Below are 27,300 nucleotides of genomic sequence, written 5' to 3'. Positions count from 1 at the left end.
CTCTCCATTATAAAACCCTGTGTTCAGCTGCTTATAATTTTGCCAGACTAACCATTCAAGCTGAGTTTTTTCATGCTGTGTCTCTATCTCAGGCTGAAGCTTTGGAAAGTTTCAGCAAAAAGGTTCAGCAATTTGGAGAATGAGGTTAAAGAAAAATAAATTTTTAGCCAATGTTGAAAACTTCTTACAACAATTTCCTGAGAAGCTGAAGTGCTTCTAGGCTTTGGAGCAGGGACTTTATATTTGGCAGTGTGGTTGCCCTAGGGTCAGAGAGGTGCCTTTTTGGCTCTCCCTATTAAAACCTACCCAAATTTAGCCAGATTACATACCTGTGAAAATCACTGTTTGCACATGCTTGGTAGAGGTTTGTTAAAGGCTGGCAGCTAAATTTTCCAAATATTCTTTCTACACTGAGCATGCTCCAACCCAGGACTGAACAAGCATTTTTTGTGTGTGCAACTACTGTGTCTGGTAGTCTGGCTCTACTATAGTACCAGACACTAGAAATGAGGCCAGGAGACTCTCTCCTATGCCTGTGCTGTCATGCTCCCCTTACTGGTTCCCAGACATATAAAGGGTAGAAGGAGGAACAGCCTAAATTGACTGCAAAGAGGTGAGGTTAAGAGTGGAAGATTCAGGAATAGTCTTGGGTGCATCTACTAACTTGAGAATGCTTAATTTTACAACCTTAATGTTCTTCTAACATGTGTTTTTAATGGAGTAATGCATTTATTTAAGCTTTGGTTAGAAAGGGAGAAAGCAGATGTGACTGAAAAATTATGGCACTGAAACTCCTAATATTACAATGAAGCTCTCTTCAATAAAAGGTTGTATGTGATTCATATATATCTAATTTTATGTCAGTAAAGTTCTTCCTTTTGTGTTAGGACATTTGGGATGATAAATATATAGCAGTGGGGAAATCAGATGCCTAAAGTTTCTTGTAGTAAAGACCTCTCTTACTGAATTCATTTCAGCTTTCTTTGTAATATTTTTTCCATAGTTTCAGTAAGCCAGTATTCCCATTAGTGTTAGCAATGAAGAAAATACTGAGATGACGTCACCTGTACTACAGAATGTGGCTGGTTTCTTTTTGTTTTAGACACTGTGCAGTAATGGGCTATTGCCCAATCTTGGTTCATATGTTTGCTTTCAAAATCCACTTTTAAAGGCTAAGATTTTGATAATGGTATCATGAATCGGGGGATGCAGCTGGAAGCAACATTTGTTTCAAGCCACAGTAGCAACCTAAGAAGACCTGCAGATAAGAGCAAGCAGGACCTTCCTGCACTGAACATTATCCTCCTCCCCACATTAATATTTTGGAAACTTTGTGAAATACTTCTTCACACCCCTTTTCCCTACTCCAAATGAAGCCCACTGTTGTTCACTGGGCTCATCCCAGTGTGGACTGGGTTGGGGTTTAGGATTTTGGAGAGGGTCAGAGAAATGGATTTTTTGGGGGCCTAAAATATAGTTCACTTTATATGTAAAGGAGGAGATCTTGGTCTCTGCTCTTGTCTCCCACCTGCAACACCAGGACCCAACTGATAGTGCTAGAGTCTGTGCTTAGTTGCCAACCTTTTAAATAAAATTAATAGATAGTTCTCTCGATAAGCTGGGAGCCATTAAGCTGATGGAGCTGCTGTCTCCATTCTTGTTCAGCCATAGGGAGATGAGAATGCAATGGTCAGTCTCAGCAGCCCATCTTCTTTCCTTCTGTCCACTTAAATTCATAGATTCCAAGGTCAGAAGGGACCATTGTGATCATCTAGACTGACCCCCTGTGTAACACAGGCCAGAGAACATACCAGGAGTGTATCTTTTAGAAAAACATCCAATTTTGATTTAAAAATTGTCAGTGATTCAGAACCCCCCAGGACTCTTGGTAGATTGTTCCTATAGTTAATAACTCTCACTGTTAAACATTTACACCTTATTTCCAGTCTGAATTTGTCTAGCTTCAATTTCCAGCTACGGGAATCGTGTTATACCTTTCTGTGCTAGATTGAAAAGCCCAATGTTAAATATTTGTTTTCCATGTATATACTTAAAGACTCTAACCAAGTTACCCCTTAACCGTCTCTTTGTTCAGTTTAAATAGATGGAAGTCTTTGAGTCTGTCACTAGAAAGCATGTTCTCTAATCCTTTAATCATTCTTATGGCTCTTTTCTGAATCTGCTCCAATTTATAAACTTCCTTCTTGAATTATGGGCACCAGAATTGGACACAGTATTACAGCAGCAGTTACACCAATGCCAGATAGAGAGGTAAAATAACCTCTCTACTCCTACTTGAGATTCTCCTGTTTGTGCATCCCAGGATTGCATTGGCTCTTTTGACCACAGTGTGACACTGGGAGCTCATGTTCAGCTGCTTATCCACCACAACCACCAAATCTTTCTCACAGTCAATGCTTCCCAGGATAGAGTCCCCCATCCTGAAAGTAAGGTCTTCATTCTTTGTTTTTTAGATGTATACATTTACATTTAGCCTCATTAAAACACATATTGTTTGCCCAGTGTACCAAGCGATCCAGATTGCTGTGAATAAGTGAACTGTCCTCTTCGTTATTTGCCACTCACCCAGTTTTTGTGTCCTCTGCAAAGTTTATCAGTGATCACTTGGATGGGAGCACAAGGAAGAGGACAGCAATTTCTTCCTTCCTTCCTGCCAATGGGAAAGAAAATGATGTATGAAGGAGAAAGGGTGAGATCAGGGCTGGTTTCCCTGAGTGGAAATGTAATTGATCTTGTGAAGAGCTTACAGATGAGTTTCTCACTGCACCCCTCAGGCGGGCATGTACCGACGGGATGATGGCACAGAAGTTGTTTTTTCTATCCTCCCACACAAACCCAGTACAAGATTGTAGGCTACTTGATGCTTTTGAATCAGATTTTTTTTTTCAGGCAAGTGCTGCCTCCTGCTGCTTAAGCAAGTAATGAGACTTTCCTCTAGAAGATGAAGAGGAAAGAATAAACAAAAATAGAGCAGAATTTAGCCTATAATATCCTAGTGCTCAGTGGTGGCAGATGGACGGTAAAGCATCCCTCTGCTTACATGATCCTGAATTTAGGAATATGTTCTTTTGTATAATTCCAACATTTGAAAGTGTGCTTGTTTTGTTGTGTGTCCAGGGCTATGATTCCAGCCCTGAAGCCTGAATGAAGCTTGCTCAAGAAATAAGCAGTGCTAGAACCAGCAAGAACTAGTTTAAATGTAGGAATCATAACCTGGGTTAATTTTAAAAGTTAAAAATTAAATCATGGCATTAAAAAAAAACAACAAAAAAACAACCTCCTCCTATTACTTACATTCAGTCTTTGCTAAGCAAAGACACCTCTTTCTATGTGTCTTATGTCGGTGAAGATAAATTTAAGTTACTTGTTCTCCTTCAAAATAATTTTATTCATGGAATTGTGCCTAGGACAAAATTCTAGACAACACTGCCTCAAAGTCTGCTTAGTTTCATGATTGCTTTGGGAATGTGTATGGATTTTGAACATTCTATAATTGCTTTGATATGCTCCTAGAAATTGAAGTTATGTTCCAATGCTAATGAATTAATCCCTTCACCACAAGGTTGTGTGTATAGCAAGTTGGTGCTGAGGAAATGGACCACAGCTTTTCCACTTCCTGCAATAACATATAATATTACTATGTTTAAAAAAAAAAAAAAAAACATAGTAAATAACATTAAGGTTGCAGTCAACTCAAAAGTTAGGAAATGCCAGAACTAAGTTTGCCTGTGCAACATTACTTCGGCCCCCTTGTGTGTCTGGATTATCATAATCAACAATCTACAACCTATCCTGGAAAACGATCCCTCCCTCTCACAGACCACAGAAACACTAACCAAGGAACCAATCCCTGTAACAGACCCCGTTGCCTACTCTGTTCCCATACCTACTCTAGCGACACCATCAGAGGACCCAATCACATGAGCTACACCATCAGGGGCTCATTCACCTGAACATCTACTAATGTGATATATGCCATCATGTGCAGCAGTGCCCCTCTGCCATGTACATTGACCAAACCGGACAGTCTCTACATAAAAGAATAAATGGACACAAATCAGACATCAGGAATGGTAACAAAGAAAAGCCAGTGGGAGAACACTTCAATCTTCCTGGACATTCTATAACAGATTTAAAAGTAGCCATACTTCAACGAAAAAATCTTCAATAACAGACTTCAAAGAGAAACTGCAGCGCTACAATTCATTTGCAAATTTAACCATTAATTTTGGGCTTGAATAGGGACTGGGAGTGGCTGGCTCACTACAAAAGCAATTTTCCCTCTCTTGGTATTGACACCTCCTCATCAATTATTGGGAGTGGACCACATCCACCCTGATTGAATTGGCCCTGTCAACACTGGTTCTCCATTTGTAAGATAACTCCCTTCTCTTCATGTGTCAGTATATTTATGCCTGCATCTGTAATTTTCACTCCATGCATCTGAAGAAGTGGGTTTTTAACCCATGAAAGCTTATGGCCAAATAAATCTGTTAGTCTTTAAGGTGCCACCGGACTCCTCATTGTTTTTGTGGATACAGACTAACACGGCTACCCCGCTGATACTGGATTATGAATAAAATCTCTTTGGGAAGTTTTCTTAGCTCCAGGATGGATGTAAATATGTCTCTGAAACTCTACAGCCTGGTAGTTATGGTCCTGGCCTGGGATATGGAAATCCCTTTTGAAAATCCCAGATGAGTGCCCTAACCACTGGGCTACAAAGCCAGGATATTGGGTATTCTGTGTCTGTGGAGGAGGGATGGTTTCTTCCTCCAGTGTTTTTTCAGGCAACCTTAATTCTGGCATTTACTAACTTCTGAGTGTTTGACTCTGCAACCTTAATGTTCTTTTAGCATAGTTTTTATTGTGTAACTTTTATATATAGTATGTATGCAGTACGTGAAAGCCCTCTGATGCAACTTTGTTGCTTTCTTTTTATGAAGTCTTCTCTGCTCCTATTTGAGAATATATTGGGGGGTAGGGGAGAAGAGCACAGTTTAGCTTATATAGCCATCTTATTTGTACAGTATTCTAATCATAATACAGTCTATAAGTTAAAGCTTCCAGTTCAAAGTTCTTGGGAAAAATTTAATGTTTGTGTTCTTTACACCATTGCATGTTTGTATAGAAACAAGCCATTTCAGGAAGGAGTAAGTAAAGTTAAGAGTTAGTTGAAATAGTTTCATTGTGTGCCAAGATCAGGCTGGTTTTGGGGAAAATCCAAAGTATGAATAGCTTCAAATAGACTTTGAAAGTGTTCTTTATTAGATTCACAGTATTTTTTTTTTATATGGCCGTAGCAAGTAATTTGTTACTGAGGTTCAAATATCTAATTATCCTGCTCCCACAAGTCGGGAACTTTACTGTTATGAGTGGGTATGCTTTGGCACCTTTTTCCTTCTCCAGCTATCTTTTCCCAAAGATTTTCTGGGTGCTATACCATACATTAAACATATGTGCCGAAGTTTTCAAAAGGACTGGTCATTTTGGTTGCTTGACTAGAGACATCTTAAAAGATGACTTTTCAGTGGTCAGGAGCTTAGCATTTCTGGAAATTGAACCCCTTTTCAGTATGTCAAGTTGGACATCAGAATCATGAGTCATTTTGAAAAAATGGACCATAAAATGTACCAGCTGTCCAATTACCACCACTGCCAAATCCCATGTTGTATTGCAAGTCAGGAGGGAAAAACACCTCTCATCCTCACAAATGCAGTATTTTGCCCCACCTCTGTGCAGATTGCCTTTTGCAGGAGCACAGTAGCTCTGTAAGTATATGTGCATATTAAAAGTGCCTTTTCTTTAAGTAATATCTAAGAATACAATTACAAAGTGGAGGTGTTGACCATAATAATTTAGTCATAGGAGAGCAGAGATGATTTTTGCTAATGTTCAGAAGTGCACTTTGTTTTGTGGTCTATATAATGGTTGTATAAGAACATAAGGTATTATAACCTTCCCCTCGCCCCCTCCTTTTTTTTATTTAACAGCAAACCCATGATGGACTTGCTGATTTTTCTCTGTGCACAGTATCATTTAAATCCATCAAGCTATACCATAGACCTGATGTCGTCAGAGAAGAGACAGATTAAATTCAAACCCAACACACCTATTGGAATGCTTGAAGTAGACAAGGTGATTTTAAAGCCAAAATATATGGATAAGAAAAAGCCCACTCCTATAATACCAGAGGTAAGAATTATACCAATGGTGGTGGTATCTGAAGAAAGAGAGAGGTTAAGTACTCTGCATCTTCTGATTGTAGTCTACCAGGGCAGATAGTTTTTATCTAAATGTTCTAATTGTGATTTATGTTGAATGCAATTTCTCAATAGAATATATTTTCAAGGCCTGGCCTGGTGGCATCACAATTTACCATCACATGGAGATTAGAGCTTTAGTCTGTAACTCGAAGGGTTTAGATGATTTTGGATTTTTACAATGACGTAAATCTAATTGTTTGTTCTTTTGGGAATGTAAATATTATATGCAACAATCTGAAGTATAATATAAAGTTACAAATCTCCTTCATGAAAGTATCTTTTGATAAACTCTAAAGATGATGATCTGTGGGCAGCAAAACTGTACATACATATAGCATCCCTTTCATAAACTGAAAATCAATTGCTCATAAGTTATTATTTGGACTGCCATAACTTACACACCCTTCTGATTACAAATTACTTATATTTCATTTTCATTTAATGTGTGCTCTGCATGTTATTGCTCCATCTTTTGAGAATTCTTCAGCTCAGATGTATAAATGAGGGATATTCCTCATGCTCTGGGAAATAGAAGATTTGCAGAGTGCAGAAAATAAACATTTGTATCATTTTTATGAAGCGCTCAAAAATTACAGAATTAATTTTTTCCTCATTCCATTTCCTCCTTTCTAACTTATGCTAAGTGTATTGTAACTTGGAGACTACATTGGCATAGCTACATCACTGTAGTTATGCTAACATAACTCTATAGTGTAGAGGCAGGCTATGCCAACAGAAAAGGGTTTTCCAGTGGTGTGGGAACATATAGACAGAAACATTCTTCCATCAGCACAATTGCATCTTAGGTCAGGATAGCTATTTTGGTCAACATCCCTGAACTACATAGCTATGTTGACATAATTTTTAAGAGTAGACCAAGTCTGAGCCAAAATTGATATTCTATCAATCAGGTATTTCCGTTTTTTTTTTTTTCTTGCTGAGAGAGTAAATCTGATCACACTTTTCTTACGGAGTTCTCTTTGTAATGTTGATAATACTGTAACAATGGTGAAACAGCCCTTATTGGGGGGTTGGGGGAGTTTCTATGGTTGCTGCAACATTCTGTTGGTGTAACAATTTGGGTTTTTCCTCTGTCTGTATCCTTGAATATTACTTAATAGAGTTTGTATTTTTTTTCCAGCAAACAGTAAGAGTGGTAGTAAACTACAAGAGAACACAGAAGACTGTAATGAGAGTGAGTCCACATGAACCTCTTCAAGAGTTCATACCGATTATCTGTAGCAAATGTGAGTTTGATCCTTTGCAGACTGTATTGCTGAAGAACTACCAGTCTCAAGAGCCCCTTGATGTAACAAAATCTCTTAATGACCTTGGACTAAGGGAATTGTATGCAATGGATGTCAGTAAAGGTAAGACATTTTTATATATAGTTTCTCAACAAATTTATGCACAGAGGAAATGTTATTTAAAAAAAATGGTACATCTATGATTTCATGTGTTCTAGAAGAATGAATTTCCTTCTAGATACTGCATAATGTTCTCCATTCATTCTGCTATAGAACCAAACCCACCTAAGAGCCACCTAAAGCTAGTTTTCATAAACTTCTGGAAGAGAACTTCTATATAAAATTCCTCTGTATAAACAGTTATTGTTTTGGAAAAGAGTTCTAAAATGACTAAGCATAAGTGTGTACAATATATTATTTTTAAAACCCTGTGTCAGTTTTAGCCCCATTCAAGCCCCAAGGAAAATTCAGTGTCTTGTCTCACGCAGTCCTGATAGAGCTCCCTCTGCTGGACACTCACCAGGCTGCAAACTAGACCCAGATCTCCTAATCTTCCTTTGATCTAAGTCGGCTTTGGTCTCTCTGGGTATGTCTGCACTGCAATAAAAAACTCGCGGCACCAAGTCTCAGAGCCTGAGTCAATAAATTGCAGTGCAGAAGTTCGGGCTTGGGCTGGTGCCAGGCTTTCAGACCTATCCTCCTTAGGGGGTTTCAGAGCCTGGGCTCCAGCCTAAGCTTGAATGTCTACACTGCAATTGTTAGCTCCACAGCCTAAGCTCTGCGAGCCTGAGTCAGCTCCCGTGGGCCACCCATGGCCATGCCATGGGTCTTTAGAGCAGTGTAGTCGTACCCTTTGGCACACCTCCAAGGCATAGTTCCTGTTTGTTACCCCTTCACAGAAATGGGGCCTCCTGGACCAAAACTTGACCCCTCAGGCTCTCCAACAGATTAAGTATGCCCTCTCTTGGAACTCCAGCCATGTGGGAGCTATGGGTTTACAGTTCACTCAGAGAGGTTTTGCTAACTTTTCTAATCATAATTACTCTTTACTTTAGTTAACACAAGGAAATACATCTCTACCCCGATATAACGCTGTCCTCGGGAGCCAAAAAATCTTACCGCGTTATTGGTGAAACCGCGTTGTATCGGAGTGCACAGCCCCCTACCCCCATCCCCCGGAGCGCTGCTTTACTGCGTTGTATCTGAATTCGTGTTATATCGGGTCGCGTTATATCGGGGTAGAGGTGTATACAGATCTAGACAAAAATAAAAAACACACCTGCAGTCACTTCCCTGCCTTACAGTTTCCTCTGGAGTGTTCTTTGGGAATAGGCCAGAGTCTTAGGATACATCGTGGACTCCTTCTCTCCTCCTGCCCTTTGCACATGACTTTTCTCAATCATAGACTCTATCTTCCACCCTGTATATCAGCTGGCTTTTCTCCACCTCAGCTGGTCTCAGTTAAACAGAACCCCCCTGCTATGAAAGCATATCCTTCTTTTCTTGTCTCCTGTCCAAAGCTTCCTCTCTGTTGCGCTGTGTGTTTCTTTATATGTCTCACCAACACCTTTTTTACTGCTGCTGGGGAAATTCCACTCTCCAAACCACAGTCCTCTGCAGAGAAGTTGGAGTAAAGTGACTTCCCCTAGCCTTCAACTATCCTATTCTATCTGGGCCAGGTCTGTTCACTAATTAATAATCCTTAATGCCAGTCTCTTTCAAAGACCAAATCTTTAAGCCCCGTTCCCCTGTCTCGCCACTCCTTAGAATTTCAGTCCAAGATGAATGTCAAAAGGTAGCAGAGAAGAAAACCAGCCCTACGTTCAAAATGGAGTTTGCAGTTTCACATGGATAAACATAGAGGGTGCCCAATATCAAACAGAATTAAGTTGTACATCGACCGATTCCCATAATTGTCACATCTTGCTAAATGGGAAAGGTGCAAAATCAGCCAGGAAGTAATTATTTTTGTTTATAATCCTGCAGGGTCAGATGACCAGGTACCTAACGGCATATTAATTTAACAAAATGTATGAATTTATATGGTGCTTATCAGTGTAGGATATGAGCACTTCACAGGGGTATGGGTTGGCTTAGTTCGTTAATGGCTTGTGATGCAAGAAGTATTATCTCCACTTTAGTGATGGTCAAATTGAGACAGAAGGCAGGGAAGTGACTTGCCTTGCTCACACACATCTAACTCCCAATCCCATGCCTTATCCACAAGTCTGTCTTTTATGAAGGACTCCTTACGTTTTTTGTAGTCCTCTGTTACAAAGACTTTCTGAGAGAGATTTCATGCGAACACGTTCTATCAGCATTGGCTCTTGTGGTTCAGCTAGACTTCCCTGGACTAGTGCTATGTACCTTCTTTCTATACATCATTATACATGACTAGTGCTATGTACCTTCTTTCTATAGTCATTTGACATAATGCAAATTTTCCTCTCTGCCATAGCATCATCACATGGTATGTTTTATTTCAAAGACATTTATCTCAGTTTGCTTCCCAAATACACCACAGTCAGCAGTATCTGAAATAACAGCTTTTATTTCGAGTTGGTTAGGAATTTTCAATCAGAATGATATTTCCAGTGGAAAAATTAAAATGAAATATTTTATTTTGGGACGGTTTAATCCAATTAATAATCTTTACTTTTTTGAACTAACCCACAACATTTAGTTTTGAATCAGTACAGCAAAAGATTAAAACTGCATTTCCCTATGCCTCATTGCCATATGGGAATTGCAGTTCCAGCCCCCATTCTCCCCTATGGCTGCCTGGAGGACGCATCTCCCATAAGAGATTTCCTTCTGACTGAGTTATGTTGTATGTTATGGGACTCACGTGAGTGTGTGTATTATGGGAGATGTAGTCCAACAAAGGTGCCTGGTCTATAAGAGAGAACGGGCACCAGACGACAACTCCCGCTAGGGCTATGTGCTTTGGAGAAATGTTGTTTAATGTTGAAATAAGTCGAAACAAAATGATTTGGGTTATTTTAACAAACAAAAATATTACATTTTAATCTTGGAAATGTTTGAATGTTTAAAGTCAATCAAAAATGTAATAACAAAATGTTTCATCATTTACTAATTGAAATTGTCCACAGAATTTCATGGTGTGGAAAATTTTTAAATTTAATTTTTCATCCCGTTTTGGGACAAAAACAAATATTGACATTTCAAAATTTCCGTTGGGATAGAAATCCAATATTTTGCTCAGCTCTACTTTTATTATACTGAGATTTGTAAGCACAAGTTTACATTTTAGGACAGAAATACAGTAAAAATAACCAGTTTAGCTACAGGTTAACTGTTGTTATTTTTCTTTTTCCCCCCTTGGAAAACAAAAACACCCATAGATAAGAAATCACAAAGACCCCTCTCCAAATTTAAAGAGTTTTTATTCTATACTGTATGCCTCCTGACAGCATATTTAAATACCTCTGACCTTCCCAAGCAAAAGATATCAGATCCATTGTGGAATATCTTTTTTTTTTTTTTTTCATTTGAGTCACAATCTGAGTAACAGACTCAGTTTGGGAATTATGCCTTATAGTGGAGACTCCCTTGGATCAAGAAAGTTATTGATTGAAGGAAACAACCTATCTTCTACCAATTTACTACTTTGGACAAAAAAATAAAATTAGTCTGGGGTTCTTTCCCTGACTCTATTCCTAACTTTTTTTTTATTTGAGACTGTATGTGCTAAAAGTCAATAATTTGGGACAAGTCAAATGACTAAATTAAAAATGTACATTATTTGAACTTGAAAACTGTTTTCCAGATTCCAGCTTTCTGTTTAACAGACAATTTAGTTATAGTCAGAATTAAAAGCAAGGAAAAAATACCATAAATATTATTTATTTTTAGAATGTCCTATTTAACTTCTATTCCCCTGGTTAAGGATGACCAGTTGCTTTACTGAAGTTTGTTCTGGGGCTATAAAGGTAATTAAAATCAGCATCCTTTTAGCAATTGCCAGAAGCCAACACCCATGGTGAACTTTTCTCCAAAATGAATTTCCTTCCCTTCTCTATTAGAAACAATCCAGGAGGGTGGGCGGGTGGATGGATTGATTTTATTAGAGGATTGTTATGATTTGCTACTGATGGGGAAATATTAACAAATGTGCTAGTTTTAATACGATGTGCTCTAGAGCACAATCTGCACATGTACAGATGGTGGCATCTCTGGTCTTTGATATAAATTTGTGTGCATTTCACTGTCGTACTAGTTCAAATTCTGAGGTGGTGGTTAGTTTTAGATATAATTCTAAGATATTTACTCTTCTACATAGGGAAGACCATTCTTATGAAAGGGGCCTGCTATCTTTTCCTGTTTTTAGAAACTCAGATGAGAGTGTTCATATGTAATTTACATCTTTCCCTCAACCCACAGTTAAGTTCTGTATCTAATAAATAGTATCATTATAACTAATTTACCATTTTTCTTTCTCTAGCCACTTCAGCTGCTGACTTCAATGTATCATCTTTACAAGGTAAGTTTTACTGAGCTAGATAGTGAAATAGGAGCACATATATAAACTTTAGCTTATAGAGTTGTCATTCAGACATTGCCATTTATAGACTGCAAGGTAAACAAGTACCTTCATGTCCTATAATGTGTGTCAGATTTGCATAAATTATCATACTGTGTTTCCCTAAATTTTAATTTAGGGTAGTTCTTTGATCACCACAAAGGAATGTTCTTCAGGAGCCCTTGAACATTGAATGACTGAAAAAGTTTTACTAAAAGGTTGATTCTGCCACCCTTACTGTTGTTGAGGACTGTTTTACCATGTTAGGTATCCTATTGATTTCAACAGGACTGCTTGGCTGAATCAGATGATAAATAAACATAATGGTAGCCTTTCTTTATCCAAAGTCTTCCCATGAATAAGAGTGTGTCTACACATGAAAGTTAATCCATAACAATGTAGTGTGTGAATTCAATTATTCCTGATTTAGCTTCATGTGTGGAACACACTTAATTCAGAATAAGGTCTGGTCTACGTTACAGACCTATAATGGTATAACTACATCGCTCAGGGATGTGAGAGATCCACACCCCTGAAAGATGTAGTTATGCCAACCTTACCTCTCCCTCCCCTTCCCCTCCTCCCCCTCCCCCCCCGTAGAGCTTCTCCCACTGACATAGCTATGCCTCTTGGGGAGGTGGATTAACTATGCTGACAAGTGAGCCCTCTCCTGTCGGCGTAGAGAATCTTCATTAAAGCGCTACAGCAGCGCAGATGCATCAGATGCCATGTTTTAAGTATGGAGTTGCCCTGAGGCACTCTTATTCTGGAATATTTTAAGCACAGTGCTTATTACCATACTGTCTTCCCTGAGAATACTTGCCCCACCTTTGTGATGAAGAGTACCCTATGTCCCATAATGTTTTTTTTGTTTGTTTGTTTTTTATAGGCAAGTCTGTGACAGGGTAGTACTGGCTCTGAAGGGTTCATTTTCTTAGTCTTAAACAACCTTAAACATTACCCTGAGTACACAATAAGATTGTGAGGCTTGCTTGAGATTTTCATTGCTACTTCCATCTGAACACAGGTTTTATTTAGCAATGAATAACAATGAGCACTTAACTACAAATTCTTCACATTGGAACTAAAACTGTATAATAAAGTGAATTTCCTGTCTCTGTCCTGCAAAATACTCTGTCCTGCAAAATATATACACTCATGCTATATATCTATATATACACATACTGTAATTTTTTTATCTATTTTTTAAATGTGATATTTGAAAAAAATCTTCTTTTTGTCTGGAAATAAAATTTACTTAGTGGAGTGAAGTCAAGAAGTACTGAAATGTTTTACAGTGGTGTTTTAGAAATGAGTAGATGGATAATACATATACATACAATTTTTGCATTTAATTTTTCTGTATTGTTTTTATTTTTGAAAAAAAAAAAAAAAAGGAAAAGAATTGTGAGGTATTTGTGTTGTGGACCTCAAAAGCTGTTAGCTACACAAATATGCCATGGGTTCTAACAGTAGAACTTGTCACTTAGTTTAACTAGTCAATATGTACTGAGTTTAGAGAGACAAAGTGGGTGAGGTAATTTCTTTTATTGGACCAACTTCTGGGGGTGAAAGAGGCAGAGTGTCACATCTAAATACAGATTCCCACGTGTTTGAGGGATTCCCACTTGAAATGAAGTGGGCACTTAACACCTTTGCAGTCGTAGGACAAAGGAGGCTTAGCGGGCATCTGGTGTGTTAGATCTAGTGTGTAATGGGCCATAAAACTAGTGTCTCTGTTAAGTCTTTTTGGTTTTTAGTGTCCAGCAGAGTTCTGAATTTAAGTTCACAGGCTCATCGTTTGAAGATGTTGTGCAGGTTTCCTGTGAGGATGGGGACTGAGTGTCAGATATGGAGTGATTGGTCCAAGTGTCCAGTAGTTCAGAACTTTGGGAGGACAGACTTGGGACTGGAAGGGTTGTAGGTGTTACCCTGCAAGGAGTAACTAGGCTGGTAGAAGCCAGGATGAGACATTGTGCTGGGGGCAGGCTACTGGTGTCAGGGATCTGAGACATAGCAACACATGATCAACACTCCCAAGGTAACAGTGACAGAATCCCTTACTGGTCTGGGTGATCCCCAAAATGTCAGTGGTGTAGTGGGAGCAGGGGATTTGCTCCAATATGAGTGAACTGAGGTTCACACTCCAAAGTCTTGCTAAACAGACCCATAATTAAAAAATGAGGGAGCAAAGTAATTATTTTCAAACCAAGCAAAGGCACTAGCCCTTGTTGAGTACTATATCCATGACAACTTTTGAGTTTTAAACTTGACATTTTGCTGTAGCCATATCTAAAAATTATACATAGTGTGTGCCATAGTTCAGGGCAATTGCACATGTATTCCCCCTCTGTGGTTCAGCAAGGGCACCCACTCTAGGCTCCAGGCTCCTCAGCCGTCATCTGTCTTGGGCAGAGACTTGCATCTCTCTCCCTCTTCACCAGGATATTTCCAGGCTGAACAGTTTCCCACCAACACTGTGTTATTCCCCAAAAGACTGAATGCCTAAGCAGGTGTGCTTTGCTTCTCTCCTCAGAGATGATAAATAGTGTAACTGCCAAGAGCAGGGGTCGGCAACGTTCGGCACGCGGCGGGAAGCGGCGCGGGCCGAGGGATGTGCTGGCCGCGGCTTCCCGCTGCCCCCATTGGCCCAGGACGACGAACCGTGGCCAGTGGAGGCCGCGATCGGCCGAACCTGCCGTGTCGTCAGGTAAATAAACTGGCCCGGCCCACCAGGGTGCTTACCTTGGCGAGCCGCGTGCCGAACGTTGCCGACCCCTGGCCAAGAGTTATAAGTTACTACACAGCTCTTTCTAAGCAAGCACTTCTAATTTATTGTTAGATTAAAAGGCATCGCAGGTCAAACATATTAAAAACAATGAAAGTATCTACCTGCATTCTAATAAGCTTATCAGAGATCACCCCTACCTCTGATCTTGGGCTCTTGTTGGTGATTAGTTCTTCAAACTCCACACGGGGTTTTCTCCTGCAGTCACCAGTTCATAACAACTTTTGCTTAGAACTAGCCCCCTCATGACTCTGAGAGCCACTATTTTATCCTGTCTTCATCTTTGAAGCCACCATAAATAGGTAATCAGCCAGATAAAGGCTCCCACTCAAGGTGAAGCTTCAAAAGGCTGAGTTCTTGCATAACTGGAGGAGGTTCACTTGCATACACCCCCTATACATTTCCAGGGGAACCCCCCTTAATTTTAAAGGTTCATTTTTGTCTTCTTACCCATTGTTTAAAAGATTCTTTCGAAGCTCACAAGCGGTTTACATTAGTCATGTCTCCTAGACAAGTTACATAAAATTACTTACACACACACACACACACACACACACACACACACACACACACACACACACACACACACTTTTAATACAATGAGTATCCTAAAATACTTAATTGAGTAAGGTTTGTCCAGGATATTGTTACATTGATCAGTGTGGTTGAACTGCTTTTAATGGCAATAGTTGATTTCTTGTCTTTCCTTGGAAATAGTTGAGATCTTGCTTAAACTCTAATACAATAATAATAATTAATAATAATAAACTTTCTCACTTGTTTTGTGAAAGTGACATGCATACAGACCTAATCATAATTTTTTACGCTAAACAAGGGAATTCACACCGTTCATGGTGGTTAGCACTACTTGGTTGATGTTTTTGTATTTCAAACCTAGCCTCAAGTTGTCAATGTTGCCTTGTAGTTCTGACGAAAACTGCATACATAATGTACCTATTAAAAGAACAGGAGTACTTGTGGCACCTTAGAGACTAACAAATTTATTCGAGCATAAGCTTTCGTGGACTACAGCCCACTTCTTCGGATGCATACGAATGTACCTATTGGGTTTTTAACCAGAGACCTTATTGTCTTGTAATCACTTTATATAGTCCTCTATCCATTTTTAATGTGGATTTCTGGTACCATGATTTAGCACACCATGTGTTCATGAGTTTTTATTCTCCTAGGATGTGTGCACTGCATATATTACATCTGTGGTTCACATATTACATCTGTGGTGCCTGTACTGGTGGTCTACAGAATGAAGAAGCTATGAATTAATGGGAGCTGGATAGTTAAAAGGGTACATGATGTGTGGGGGAGGATCTTTCTCCAAAACAAAAGGAAATACAGAATGAAAGAGCTCCTTGCACCCTCCACATGCCTTATGTACTCAGAGTGGTTGATCATCAATTAGCCTGTAGTTATCCTATATGTATGTGGCATTGGTTGTCAATATTTGTGCATTTAAAACATTTAGTTTTCCTATAGGACATAAATCTTTTTAGATTATAACAAATTGCTTTATAGAATCCTAATTCTGAGTGAAAATCACTGCTCCCAGGTTTAGCAAGCATTTGATGGCTTTTTACCAATGGCTCGTACCTAGTTTATGATGTGCCTGATATGTCAGAGTGTTACCATTGTGCCACATCTTCATTTAAGGGTGTGTGTATATTTATGGGTTTGTGTTTAATTGAAAATGGTATACTCATTTACAAGCACTACATGCATAGAAAGTTTTTCTTTGTTCAGGAACAAATAAAGTACATAGGAATATGGCAGTTAGGGTGAAAAATCGGGACAGGGTGGCGGGGGGGTAATAGGAGCCTATATAAGAAAGACCCAAAAATCAGGACTGTCCCTATAAAATCAGGACATCTGGTCACTCTAATGGCAGTGTACATGGAATTCTAAAATGTTAATTGACCGCAACTAAAATCTTTAACACGATTGATCGTATTTAGTGCAATGCTAATATGGAGCACTTTTTACATCACTGGCAAGTAAAATTCATCCTAATTTATGTTTGCTTAAGGAGAAAAATTAAGGCAAAAAACATGGTAACGTCAGGAAGCTTTTTCAAACTGTACTTTCAAAAGGCTACTCATAATATTTTTTTCTCTACTACACACTCTGCTACCAGCCTGCTGGAAGGATATACCAAACATATCAAAAATAATCTATGCAATAAATGTCTAAAATTATTATTTTCTGTTGTAGACTCCTGCCAAATTTCTCAAAATCAAGATACTTTGAAGGAGAGAGAAAATAAAGGATTTTTCAGCTTTTTTCAGCGAAGTAAGAAGAAACGAGAACAAGTAAGATGGCATTTTCTAAGCAAAATATGTCTAAATACATTCTCAGAACAATCAGGTTTGCTGGTTCAAATACTTTCAGAATGTTTGATTATCTCTTCCCCTCCTTTTAAGACTGCCAGTGCCCCAGCAACTCCACTGATGAGCAAACCCAGGCCAACTTTTATCAACAGATCTAACACGATTTCCAAGCAGTACGACTCTAACACATTACCATCTGAAATGCCAAAGAAGCGAAGAGCACCCTTGCCTCCAATGCCTGCATCTCAAAGTGTCCCACAGGATCTTGCACATGCCCAAGTGAGACACACATCATCTTGTGTTGTGAAATCTAGTAGTGTTGATGACAATGAACAGGTGAGCTATTCTTAAACTTTTTCTTCTCCACTTCCCCACCCAATTAAGTTTCACTGAATAAGAGTATTTGAGGCAGTGGTATTTCTGGTGAGGCTTAGAACAAAAATAGTTACACAATATAAGTAAAAACTCCTATTTTCTGAGCATATAGTAGTGAAACAAAAAATATTTCACACTGAGATAAGTGTATCAATTGAAGGATACATTTTAAATATCCTTGTATGTTTCCAAAATATTGGCTGTATTTTTAAAAGTAGAATAAAATAAACCAATGTTGTATTAATACATTTTTATATGGGTAAAATTAGAAGTCAATTTTATTTTAGAAAGAAGAAAGTATTTGTAGCAATTTGATAAAAGCCAGATAGCAAAGATTTATATAATCATGACAAAGGCTCTGATTCTCCAAAGACATGTACATTGCTTAACTTTAAAGTCACTGGTGCTGCACATATACTTAAAGAAAACCACTATTTTTTAACAAGGATGTTTCATTTTAAACAGTGTGAGTGATAAATAGGAGTTTCAGCCTCAACTTGTTCTATTGAGTTAATAGCTTATATACTTGCATACATTATGGTTTACATTAATATGTCCATTAACTACACAGCGGATTGGGATTTTATGTCATTTCTAAATTGCCTCACTTAATCCTTTGTAGTAAAATGCAGTTTAATGTGGTGTTGAAGAAAAGTCTTCTAAACAATCTTGCAATCTAAATTATTAGAAACAAGTGGGACTCTTGGGAACTACATTTAACTTGCAGGAAACACAAGGATGCTAAACTGAAGTTTTATCTTAATAAAATTGTCTGCTTGTATAGTAATGCATTTGAATGAAGTTATGAGAGAGGTTATCTGAGTGTATACCGAACTCATTCCAACAAATTTTGGGAGAAAATTAATGTATTGGGTAATATCTTGGTAAAGCACAGATTGTCAGTTGTGAAGTCCAATTAAAGATCAAGGCTAAAAGTGTCAGTGTAAATTGAAACACTGCATATTTGTATTTTGCACTGTGCTTTGAATCTGGAATAAAAGGCTTTTTTTTTTTTTTTTTAATAAATTTGACTACTGGCATGCCAGAAAGATGAAATGAAATGCTGAATGAAAAATAGCCTAGAATTTGGTGCTAGTCCTGTAAACAAAAATTCTCAAATGAACCATTAGTCTAATTATCCTGTACACAATACTTTTCATTTCCAGTTAACATGAAGAAAACCACAAGAGAGCGCTGTTTAACAGAAGTTCTAAACTTTATCTTATATTTGGCTGAGAAGCTTTGTCATTTGAAGAGGAGAAAAATATTTTTCTTCTTTACCAGTGTAAAATTAAGTAACAGTCTGTCTTGGTCTTTTCTTGCATCTTCATTGAATGTAACAGTGAAGGAAAACTTTTAAAAAAAAATCTACTGGGGAGAGTAGGCATTACTCCACTGTCTAATTAAATTTGCAAGCAGTGCTGGTTTACAACAAAATATTTTCTTAGCCACTGGGGAGGAGTTCAAGGAGAAGAAATTCTGTGACATGTAAAAAAGTGGTTCCATTAAAATCAGTACATCCTGGGGCATCGATGGTGACTATTATAATTCATTATTTGTATTAGCACCTGCAGGACATAAACTTAAGAGTTGAGCCCATTGAACTGGGCCCTTTACAAACATATAATAAGGAACAGTCCTTGTCCAAAAGAGTTTGCAGTCTGAACAGAAAAGACAAACAAAGGGTGGGAGGAGAAACAGAAGCACATGGAAATAAAGTAACCCACAATGAGTGAATAACTTCGGTATTTCCCAGTTTTCTTCGCTACGTTAAGTGCATCAATACTTGATTAATCCTAATGGGCTAAATTCTACCAGTTTACTGCTGTGGAAATCCTGGTAACTCCACTGAAGTCATGGTTCATCTTTGAGGGATGTTCCCTGTGTGTATTCCATTGTGGGTGAATTCCATGTGTTCCATGCACCTGAGGCCATAAGAATCTTTGAAGCAGTGTTCATTGGTCCATACTTGTGCCTTTACTCTCCTCATGCTCTGTACCGAGGATATAAGGGGGACAGTACAGATTGACTGCCTCTCCAGCTCCTTCTTACCATTGCGTAGCCTGAGATGGAACCTCAGTGCCAAAGCTGAGCCTTTTGTCCTCAACCTGTAAATATTTCAAAAGTTTTATAAAGTTTTAACTGTATATAGTGTTTGTACAGTTTATTCACTATAGTAGTTAATTAGTTCCCCCAGGGAGTCTCCCCCAGTACAGGATTTAGATTATGCCCAGGTTAATGAGATTTAAAAGCTGCATCTCCTGTCTCTGCTGTTTTTTTCCCCAGCTATGATGGCTAACGCTGCCATTATTGCCTCAGAGAGGCTCATATTTCTGTTAAGTGCAGTATTTGCCATTCCTTTCCTAGCCAAACCTGACACATGCGAGAACTCCAGCTTAGGAAATGCCTTATGGCGTGTGCAATGAGACCCCACTGAGAGCTGGGACAGGACACTCCTCTGTACATCATCCAGAGATGTTGAGATGTGCGCCTCCTAGCACCAGGAGTGGGATGGAGCAGAACTAAAGACCTTTCACTGGGGTCTTTTTATGAGAACAGGAGACAGGATCTCCTAAACATAAAAGCAGATGTCCCTCAATATGCTTATCTGTGTCTTTTCCCAAAGCCTTATGACACCAATGAGGAGAAGAAGCTTCATTCCCTGAACCTGAGATGTGCATTAGCATTTTACCTGCAAAGAACAAAGCCAATCAGAAAGTAACCTAGATTGTTCATTGCTACAGAGGAATGAGTGAGTGGGCAAGCCATATCCTCTCAGAGAATATCTAAGCGGATCTCTTGCTGTATACCACTTTATCAGTTGGCATATTTCCCTCACCTGCAGATAGTGAGATCTTATTTTTATAGAGCGATAGCAGTTTCAGTAGCTTTGGTTAAGAGTACCCTTTCTTGACGTTTGCCAAGCAGCAACATGGAGTTCTATCCATATGTTCATGAGACACTACACCTTAGTTCAAGCCTCCACAGATGATGCATCCTTTGGGGCAGTAATCTTTCAAACCTCTATACTGCCTCCCTCCTCAGAGCCTCTCCTCTTGAGTAGTGCTTGTCAGTCGCCCACAGTGAAATACACATAGGGACCAGCACTTGAAGAAGAAAGTGAAGTTACTTCCCTTATAGTAACTGGAGTTCTTCTAGATGTGTGGTCCCTATGTGTATTCCACTACCAGCTCTCCTTCCCCTCTGCTCTGGATCATAATTGGATTCATGAGAGAAAAGGAACTGGAGAGGCAGTTGCTCTGCACTGCTGTTTATACCCTAGTTTCAGAGCATGAGGAGAGCAAGGGCGCTGGCACAGACCAACAGACATTGCGTGCAAGATTCTTCTGGTCTCAGGTGCATGGAGCACATGTGTACCTACAGTGGAATATAGATAGGGACCACATCTTGAAGAACTCCAATTACCATAATTTAAGAAATTTCCCTTTATACTAGATTTACATGGGTGGAAATGAGAGCAGAATTTGTTCCTTTATTTCCAACAACAGTAAGAGGTATGTGGTTTATAGATGCTCTCCTATTGGCCTCATTTCCATGCATATTAATCATACTTCACAAAATCGAGCTGCCTGCTAGGCTGATTTGCATGCCTAGAAGGCCCTATCTATCCTCAGTATCACATCCCATTATATTAACTTCTTAAAGCTGGATATAGAATCATAGTAATGTAGGGTTGGGAAGGGACCTTAAGAGGTTATCTAATTTATCTCCTTGTGTTGAGGTAGGACTGTGTATGCCTAGACCATTCCTGACAGATGTTCATCTAACGTGTTCTTTAAAATCTCCAACAATGTAGATTCCGCAGCCTACCTTGGTAACCTATCCCAGTACTTAGCTAGTGAGAGAGTTTTTGCTAATATCTAGCCTAAATCTCCCTTGCTGTGGATTAAGTCTGTTACTTCTTGTCTTCTCCTTGATAGACATGGAGAGCAATTGATTACTGTCCTCTTTGTAACTGACATCTAGTTGGGGTATGCCATGTAAGATTAAGCCATCTTGTCCTCAGGGCAACCTGAGAACCTTGTGCTGTTTCATGTGAATCGCTAAGTGGCTCTTTTCCTAATGTGTCAATAATCGCCATCTTGTTAGGATGCCCTTTAATAGCAGCCAACATTGTCACACACAGTGTTATATGCATACTGAAACAAACTTTGCACCATATTTTTCCCTATTGATATTCACTCAGCCTCTTTTTAAACAACATTTATCAAATAAAAAAATTACACATGTATAGTACTGTGACAAAGTTATTTGAAGTTGGCGTTAAATCCTATTTTTTGAACAAATGTCAGCTTATTTTAAGACACAATTGTTGTTCAGTGGTAGCTTGATAAATGAAAGGCATCTTACTCCATGGGTATTGACAAGGTCAAGAATTCTGCTGTCAATGGGTTCTTGAATTTGGAGGGATCATCAGTAAAAGAGAGATTTGTGAGCCTGTTTATTCCAGTTCTGCTCCTTCATATTCTACTTTATGAAGTGGACTGCTTAATTGAAGCACAAACAAAACTCCTTTGAAGATGACCCCCAGGTCTGGCTCAAGTGTAGATTCTGCTACCATAAAATGAATGTGATTGCTGGATTTTATTATGCTGTCAAACAGACAAGTGACAGTGATCAAAATTGCTACAGGAATGGGCATCTGTGACCAGGGATGAAACCTATTTCTTTATCATTGGGATCCTGAAAGTAATCACTCTGAGATGTAGAGCTACAAGGTTACTTCAGTATCAGGCTAATAGCTGTTACAATGGCAGGCAAAATTATGGCAACTATCTTTTGAGATGATGAACTAGTGATAAGAAAACTGAACAGTTTTTTTTTAAAAAATACATACAGGACTGCCATAGCAACATACTGTATAAACCAAGGGTTCTCAAATTGGGGGGTCGCAAAGTTATTACAGAGGGGGTCACGAGCCTCCACCCCAAACCCCGCTTTGCTCCAGCATTTATAATGGCGTTAAATATATAAAAAAGTGTTTTTAATTTATAGGAGGGGGGGTGTCACACTCAGAGGCTTGCTATGTGAAAGGGGCCACTAGTAAAAAAGTTTGAGAGCCACTGATATAAACTAAAAAGTTCCCCTCAGGTGCCCTATACCTTTGTGTATTTTGATGTTTTCATATTGTGTGCACACTGGCAAAGAGAGCTAAATCCTTATTTTTGTTAGAATAATTGTTAAAATGTTGTTACAGTTACGTCTTTACACCATATTACAACATATTTAGGAACATTCCCCATCAGAGTTTTCTGAAATGGGCTTTTTTAAAAGCGTGAGAGATTCCAGGTTATTCTCTTCATAACATTTGTGACAACGAATTTTGTTTACTGTCACTGTTGTGATACATTTTTGAATATCCAACACTATACGAGATATAATTCCCCTCACTAACCGCTCCACCATTTTCTGATTATTTTTCCCCTTGGGAATAGTTTAAAAGTATTGCTCAGAGAAACTATTAGAAACTTAACAAGTTGTTTGAATTTTGGTTAATAGTGAATGAGGATTGTGTGTTCTCAGGTATAAATTTTGGAGTACAATAATCAGACTTTTCTTTCTGTTTCTCGGAATACTCTTGTTCTTTTGATTCCCCCCCCCCCCCCCACCCCTTAGGGTCAGTTGAGACTAGGAATCGTGAGAACAGGTTCTCTGCAGCTGAGTGGCACATCATCTGTTAACTCCTCTTTGAGAAGGACTAAGCGCAAAGCGCCCTCCCCACCCTCTAGAATACCACAAGACCAAAGTGACAACAGTAAAAGAACTGGTAATCTTTTTACTTTTTAACTAGGCAGAAATGGACCTAGGCTAAATATTAATGTTAAAGAAATGTCACCCTATTAGTTGAACTTTTAAGTAAAACCATACATACATGTCAAACACCTTTATTTAAGAATATGTTTAGGTAAAAGGACAGATGAAAACAGTACAATGTTAGAGGAAAATGTCATGTATCAAACTTCAGTTCTATGTCAAGATCTGTAATATTGTAACAATTGAAATGCACAGAGGGCTGTGGGGGGGGGGGTGGAACATGGAATTGACAGTACTGTAGGTGTGGTTGCAACAAGCTTTGATCACTGAGACGAAAGTACTTCATTCCTTAGAAACACACTAATCTGTAAGGTCAAAGTTAGAAATTTTGTTTCAGGTATATATCGGTATAAAAGAAATAAAGGATTGCATTTAAAAAGAAAGCTGTCTGTTAACATTTTCTTTACTTTTTCAGCATCAGAGTCTGCAGAATCAACCCCTGTAGAAAGTATTGTGGAAGAAAGAGACACAGAAGTACTGTTTCCAACAGGTAGTTCTTCCCAGATATTATTAAAACATAGTCAAGAACAGTCATAATAAAAGCACGGTAATAAAGAGAAATAGTAAAAAGGTCATGCTGCAGATATTTCAGGCCCATTATTGTATTTGTCTTAAACTATCATTTAAATTTGAGATTTTCCCTGGATACTTTTTTTTTCCCCCTCGCCAATTCTGTACGTATTTATGACTTTCTAAAGTTCAAAAGCTTTACTTTTGCATGATATAGTAACAAACACCTGATGTTTGTATTGGTTATTATGTGTTACATTTTAAAAAGATACCTAGTGGGTATTCTAGAATATTTAGACATTCATGAAATAGTTTTAAAAAAGAACACCACCTGTGTTGTGTGAGTCTGGGTCAGAAGTTGAGTCATGTCCATACGTCGCTTCCCTCCCCACCCAACATAACCAAGTATCATTCTTGTTTATATGACTATAACTACCGTGTTGCCTATGTTTTTGTATCAGTGCATTCTGGGAAAAGTGCTATCTCAATATTTCAGCAGGGGATAAAATGTCTTAAGGACACACACATGGAGTGGCATTAGCAGTATATGAGGCTCTGCACTTTGAGATTTCCTACTGTACAGATAACTAGAAGCAGGCAGATGAGCTAAAGTGATTACATGGGCCTGGTTAGGGAGTCCCTTTAGACTGGAAAACATAAGTGTGCCACACCAGTTATACAGAGACCTATGTGTTATCTTAGGCCTCTGGCAAGGGGGAAACTCAGTTACCAACCAAGAAAAATCCATAATGTATTTGGATACAAACAATATTTAAAGCCAGCTGTGTCACTAACCAGTTACCAACTTGGATAAAAGTTGTGATGTGAGTAGTTCTGTGCATGAATGAAAAAGCTGTAATTGATTGAATCACAAGTCCTCACTAGATTCTGTCCCTGTTTAGTTTGTGATCTAAGATCACACCCTGAGGAAATATGGTTGCAGACATGTACATGGGGTCACATACCATTATATTGTGCCTACATTATAAAGAGTAATAAGAAGAGCAATAAAATTCTTGGCAAAAAACTTATTCAGGCAAATAAGATGTCTTGCAAATCATGGACCAGATCGTTTGGACACTGCCTCTAACTTTTAACTCAAATTGTGTGAGCAAATAATTGCAGGTGAATTTTGGGTAACTCGGACTTCTGAATAAATGATGTGTACACTAGGTACTAAAAAGTCTTGGTGGCCTAAGTTGTACCTAAGAGTTTTTTGGCATCTGAAAAATCATGGGTGCAGAAAAGGAGGCTGTCTTAAGGACATGCTGAAAATTTAACTTGAGGCTAAGTGTATTTAAACAAGTATAAACTGTAGTTGTTCTAAAAAGAGAAATACAATTGGAATATTACTGGAGGCTCAACTTCACAAAATAATTTGCTAAAGTTCCTTCAAAAATAACTAATTTGCTTTGAAATTTGTTTAGCTACATTTTTGTTTGCTGTCATTCTAATTTTATTTTGTTTAATCTTCAGATTACATCAAGCTAATTAATCTTCTTATTCCTAAACTGCTTTTTAGGCAATAAAGTTGATATAACCAGAGCCACAGTGCCATCATGTGCCTCTCATTGCTTAGATGCAGCCAGTCATGAACAAAACACTCTCCAGCAAGTGACCGATGACACTAACCTTTCTGGTAACACTGGCTGTCCTGATGCAACTGAAATGCCTTCTAAATGTAGGTTGTAATGTCTTTCTGTAGAATATTTTGGATAGATAATTTACAGTAGACCAATATTATAACGCATGTGGTGTTGAAGTTTTCACTACTTCTAGAGCCACTGTAGTGAACAAAAATCAGCTGTAATTATGCCATATCATAAACTTTTCTTTTCAGATAACATGTATAAATATTTAATTTTCTCCCTGTTAAATTTGTATCCAGCTACAGATGAGACAATTCAGTTCTAAAATGAAGAATGAAGTCAGAGGTCTCTCTGACTTATTTCTTTAACTGTAATATGCTTCTATCTTAGGAGGTTTGATCTATGTTAGATTTTCTTCATTTCCCATCACTGTAGTATCTGAGTGATGCACGGATGAATTAGATCTGTCAACTTTATGGAATAGTCTGTTCTTCGTTCTTCTTAGGTTCTAGGAAGCTCTGCTTGTGATATATGTACTTTCGTAAAATATAAATATCTTTCAAGTTATAATGAAAAAACTTTAAAAAAAAAAAAAAATAAATAAAGCAAGGGCTTGCAGCATGCTAGCCTAATCTCTTCCAACAGTTCATTCCACAGCTGAGCCTTGTTGAACAAGAATGCTTTCACTCTAGCTCCCGCGCATTCATCCTGGGTTTTATTAGCCATGCTGCCCTAGAGGAATGCAGCAGTTTACACAGGTCATGGATAGATGGGTCTTGTCCACTGGTGCCACACGATCTTGAATTGGCAGTAGAAGAGATTGTGAGCTAATAGAGGATGTAGGGCAAAGCATTGATGTGTTCAAGATTGCGTGTTCCACTGATAAGGCTACTGTATTCTGCACAAGTTGGAGCCCTCTGCATTGTTTCCAGCTTCAATCCCAGATACAGCAAATTACAGTATCTGTACTGTACTCCACCATACTGGAGGTGATGAATGCATGAGTTACCATGGCCAAAACATTATAAATAAGGATGGGACAAAATGTTATAGGAAAGTGAAGGTGGAAGAAGGTATTTGTTGATATTGTCACTTCCTAGAAATCTAGAGTTTAATTTATGAGGGTCCCAAATCTTTGCATCACTTAGATAAATGGGAAAGCAAACACCTTTCATGGGAGTGGAAGTAGCCTTCTAATTCTTCTGAGTGTTTCCCACTGGTCAGTAATACCTTGTGGTTGACTGTCAAAAGCTGTAGAGAGGTATACGAGTGGGCCTGATCCAAAGCCCACTGAAGGCAATGGGAAAACTCTAATTGACTTCAGTGGGCTTAGGAACACGCCCAGTATAAGCACTGAGATAAGGACTATGCCTGCTGAGAGGGAAGGTTATCCATTGGGGCTTCTATGCCCTGTTTTGTTTTTAAGCCCCATTACAATCCACCCAGATGTTGGGAGAAGTTGCATGATGGAGTTTTTTGTCAATACTTTCTAAGTGGATGCCACTGTACTACAGAGGCAGCTCTGCTACAGTTCCATGGCCTGTGGTTCTACAGGACCCCATGAGGGAAGCCCACCTACTCGCCCTGGGGTGTGTGTGTGTGTGTGTGTGTGTGTGTGTGTGTGTGTGTGTGTGTCAGGGGGGTGGGGACTGTAGGATTTGCCTCTAACAGAACATAGATTTCATGTATTCCTATCTTAGTCTTTATCTGAAAATTATGTAGCACATTTTGGTAACTACATAAATTAATAATAATACAGTTTTAGTGTAAATTTTGAGAACAGT

At 38.6% G+C, this 27,300-nt stretch overlaps 1 protein-coding gene across 5 annotated transcripts in view; it reads left to right on the top strand.

Moving 5' to 3' along the window:
- The window catches only part of COBLL1 (cordon-bleu WH2 repeat protein like 1), a 135,419-nt gene that overhangs the window by 89,939 nt on the left and 18,180 nt on the right, over positions 1–27,300 (top strand). For 4 of the 5 annotated variants that reach the window (XM_034785265.1, XM_034785267.1, XM_034785263.1 and 1 more), the window contains exons 3-10: positions 6,015–6,216; positions 7,429–7,657; positions 12,000–12,038; positions 17,092–17,189; positions 17,301–17,543; positions 23,220–23,370; positions 23,833–23,907; positions 25,450–25,608. In XM_034785265.1, the coding sequence (XP_034641156.1) occupies positions 6,015–6,216; positions 7,429–7,657; positions 12,000–12,038; positions 17,092–17,189; positions 17,301–17,543; positions 23,220–23,370; positions 23,833–23,907; positions 25,450–25,608 (1,196 nt within the window). The remainder of the gene's footprint in view (positions 1–6,014; positions 6,217–7,428; positions 7,658–11,999; positions 12,039–17,091; positions 17,190–17,300; positions 17,544–23,219; positions 23,371–23,832; positions 23,908–25,449; positions 25,609–27,300) is intronic. The other variant, XM_034785268.1, reaches the window with a different exon arrangement.

Source organism: Trachemys scripta, chromosome 11 (genome assembly GCF_013100865.1).
Source record: "Trachemys scripta elegans isolate TJP31775 chromosome 11, CAS_Tse_1.0, whole genome shotgun sequence".
In the NCBI taxonomy this organism is placed as follows: domain Eukaryota; kingdom Metazoa; phylum Chordata; order Testudines; family Emydidae; genus Trachemys; species Trachemys scripta.
The sequence above is the reverse complement of the archived record's forward strand: the minus strand, read 5'-3'. Positions and strand labels throughout refer to the sequence as shown.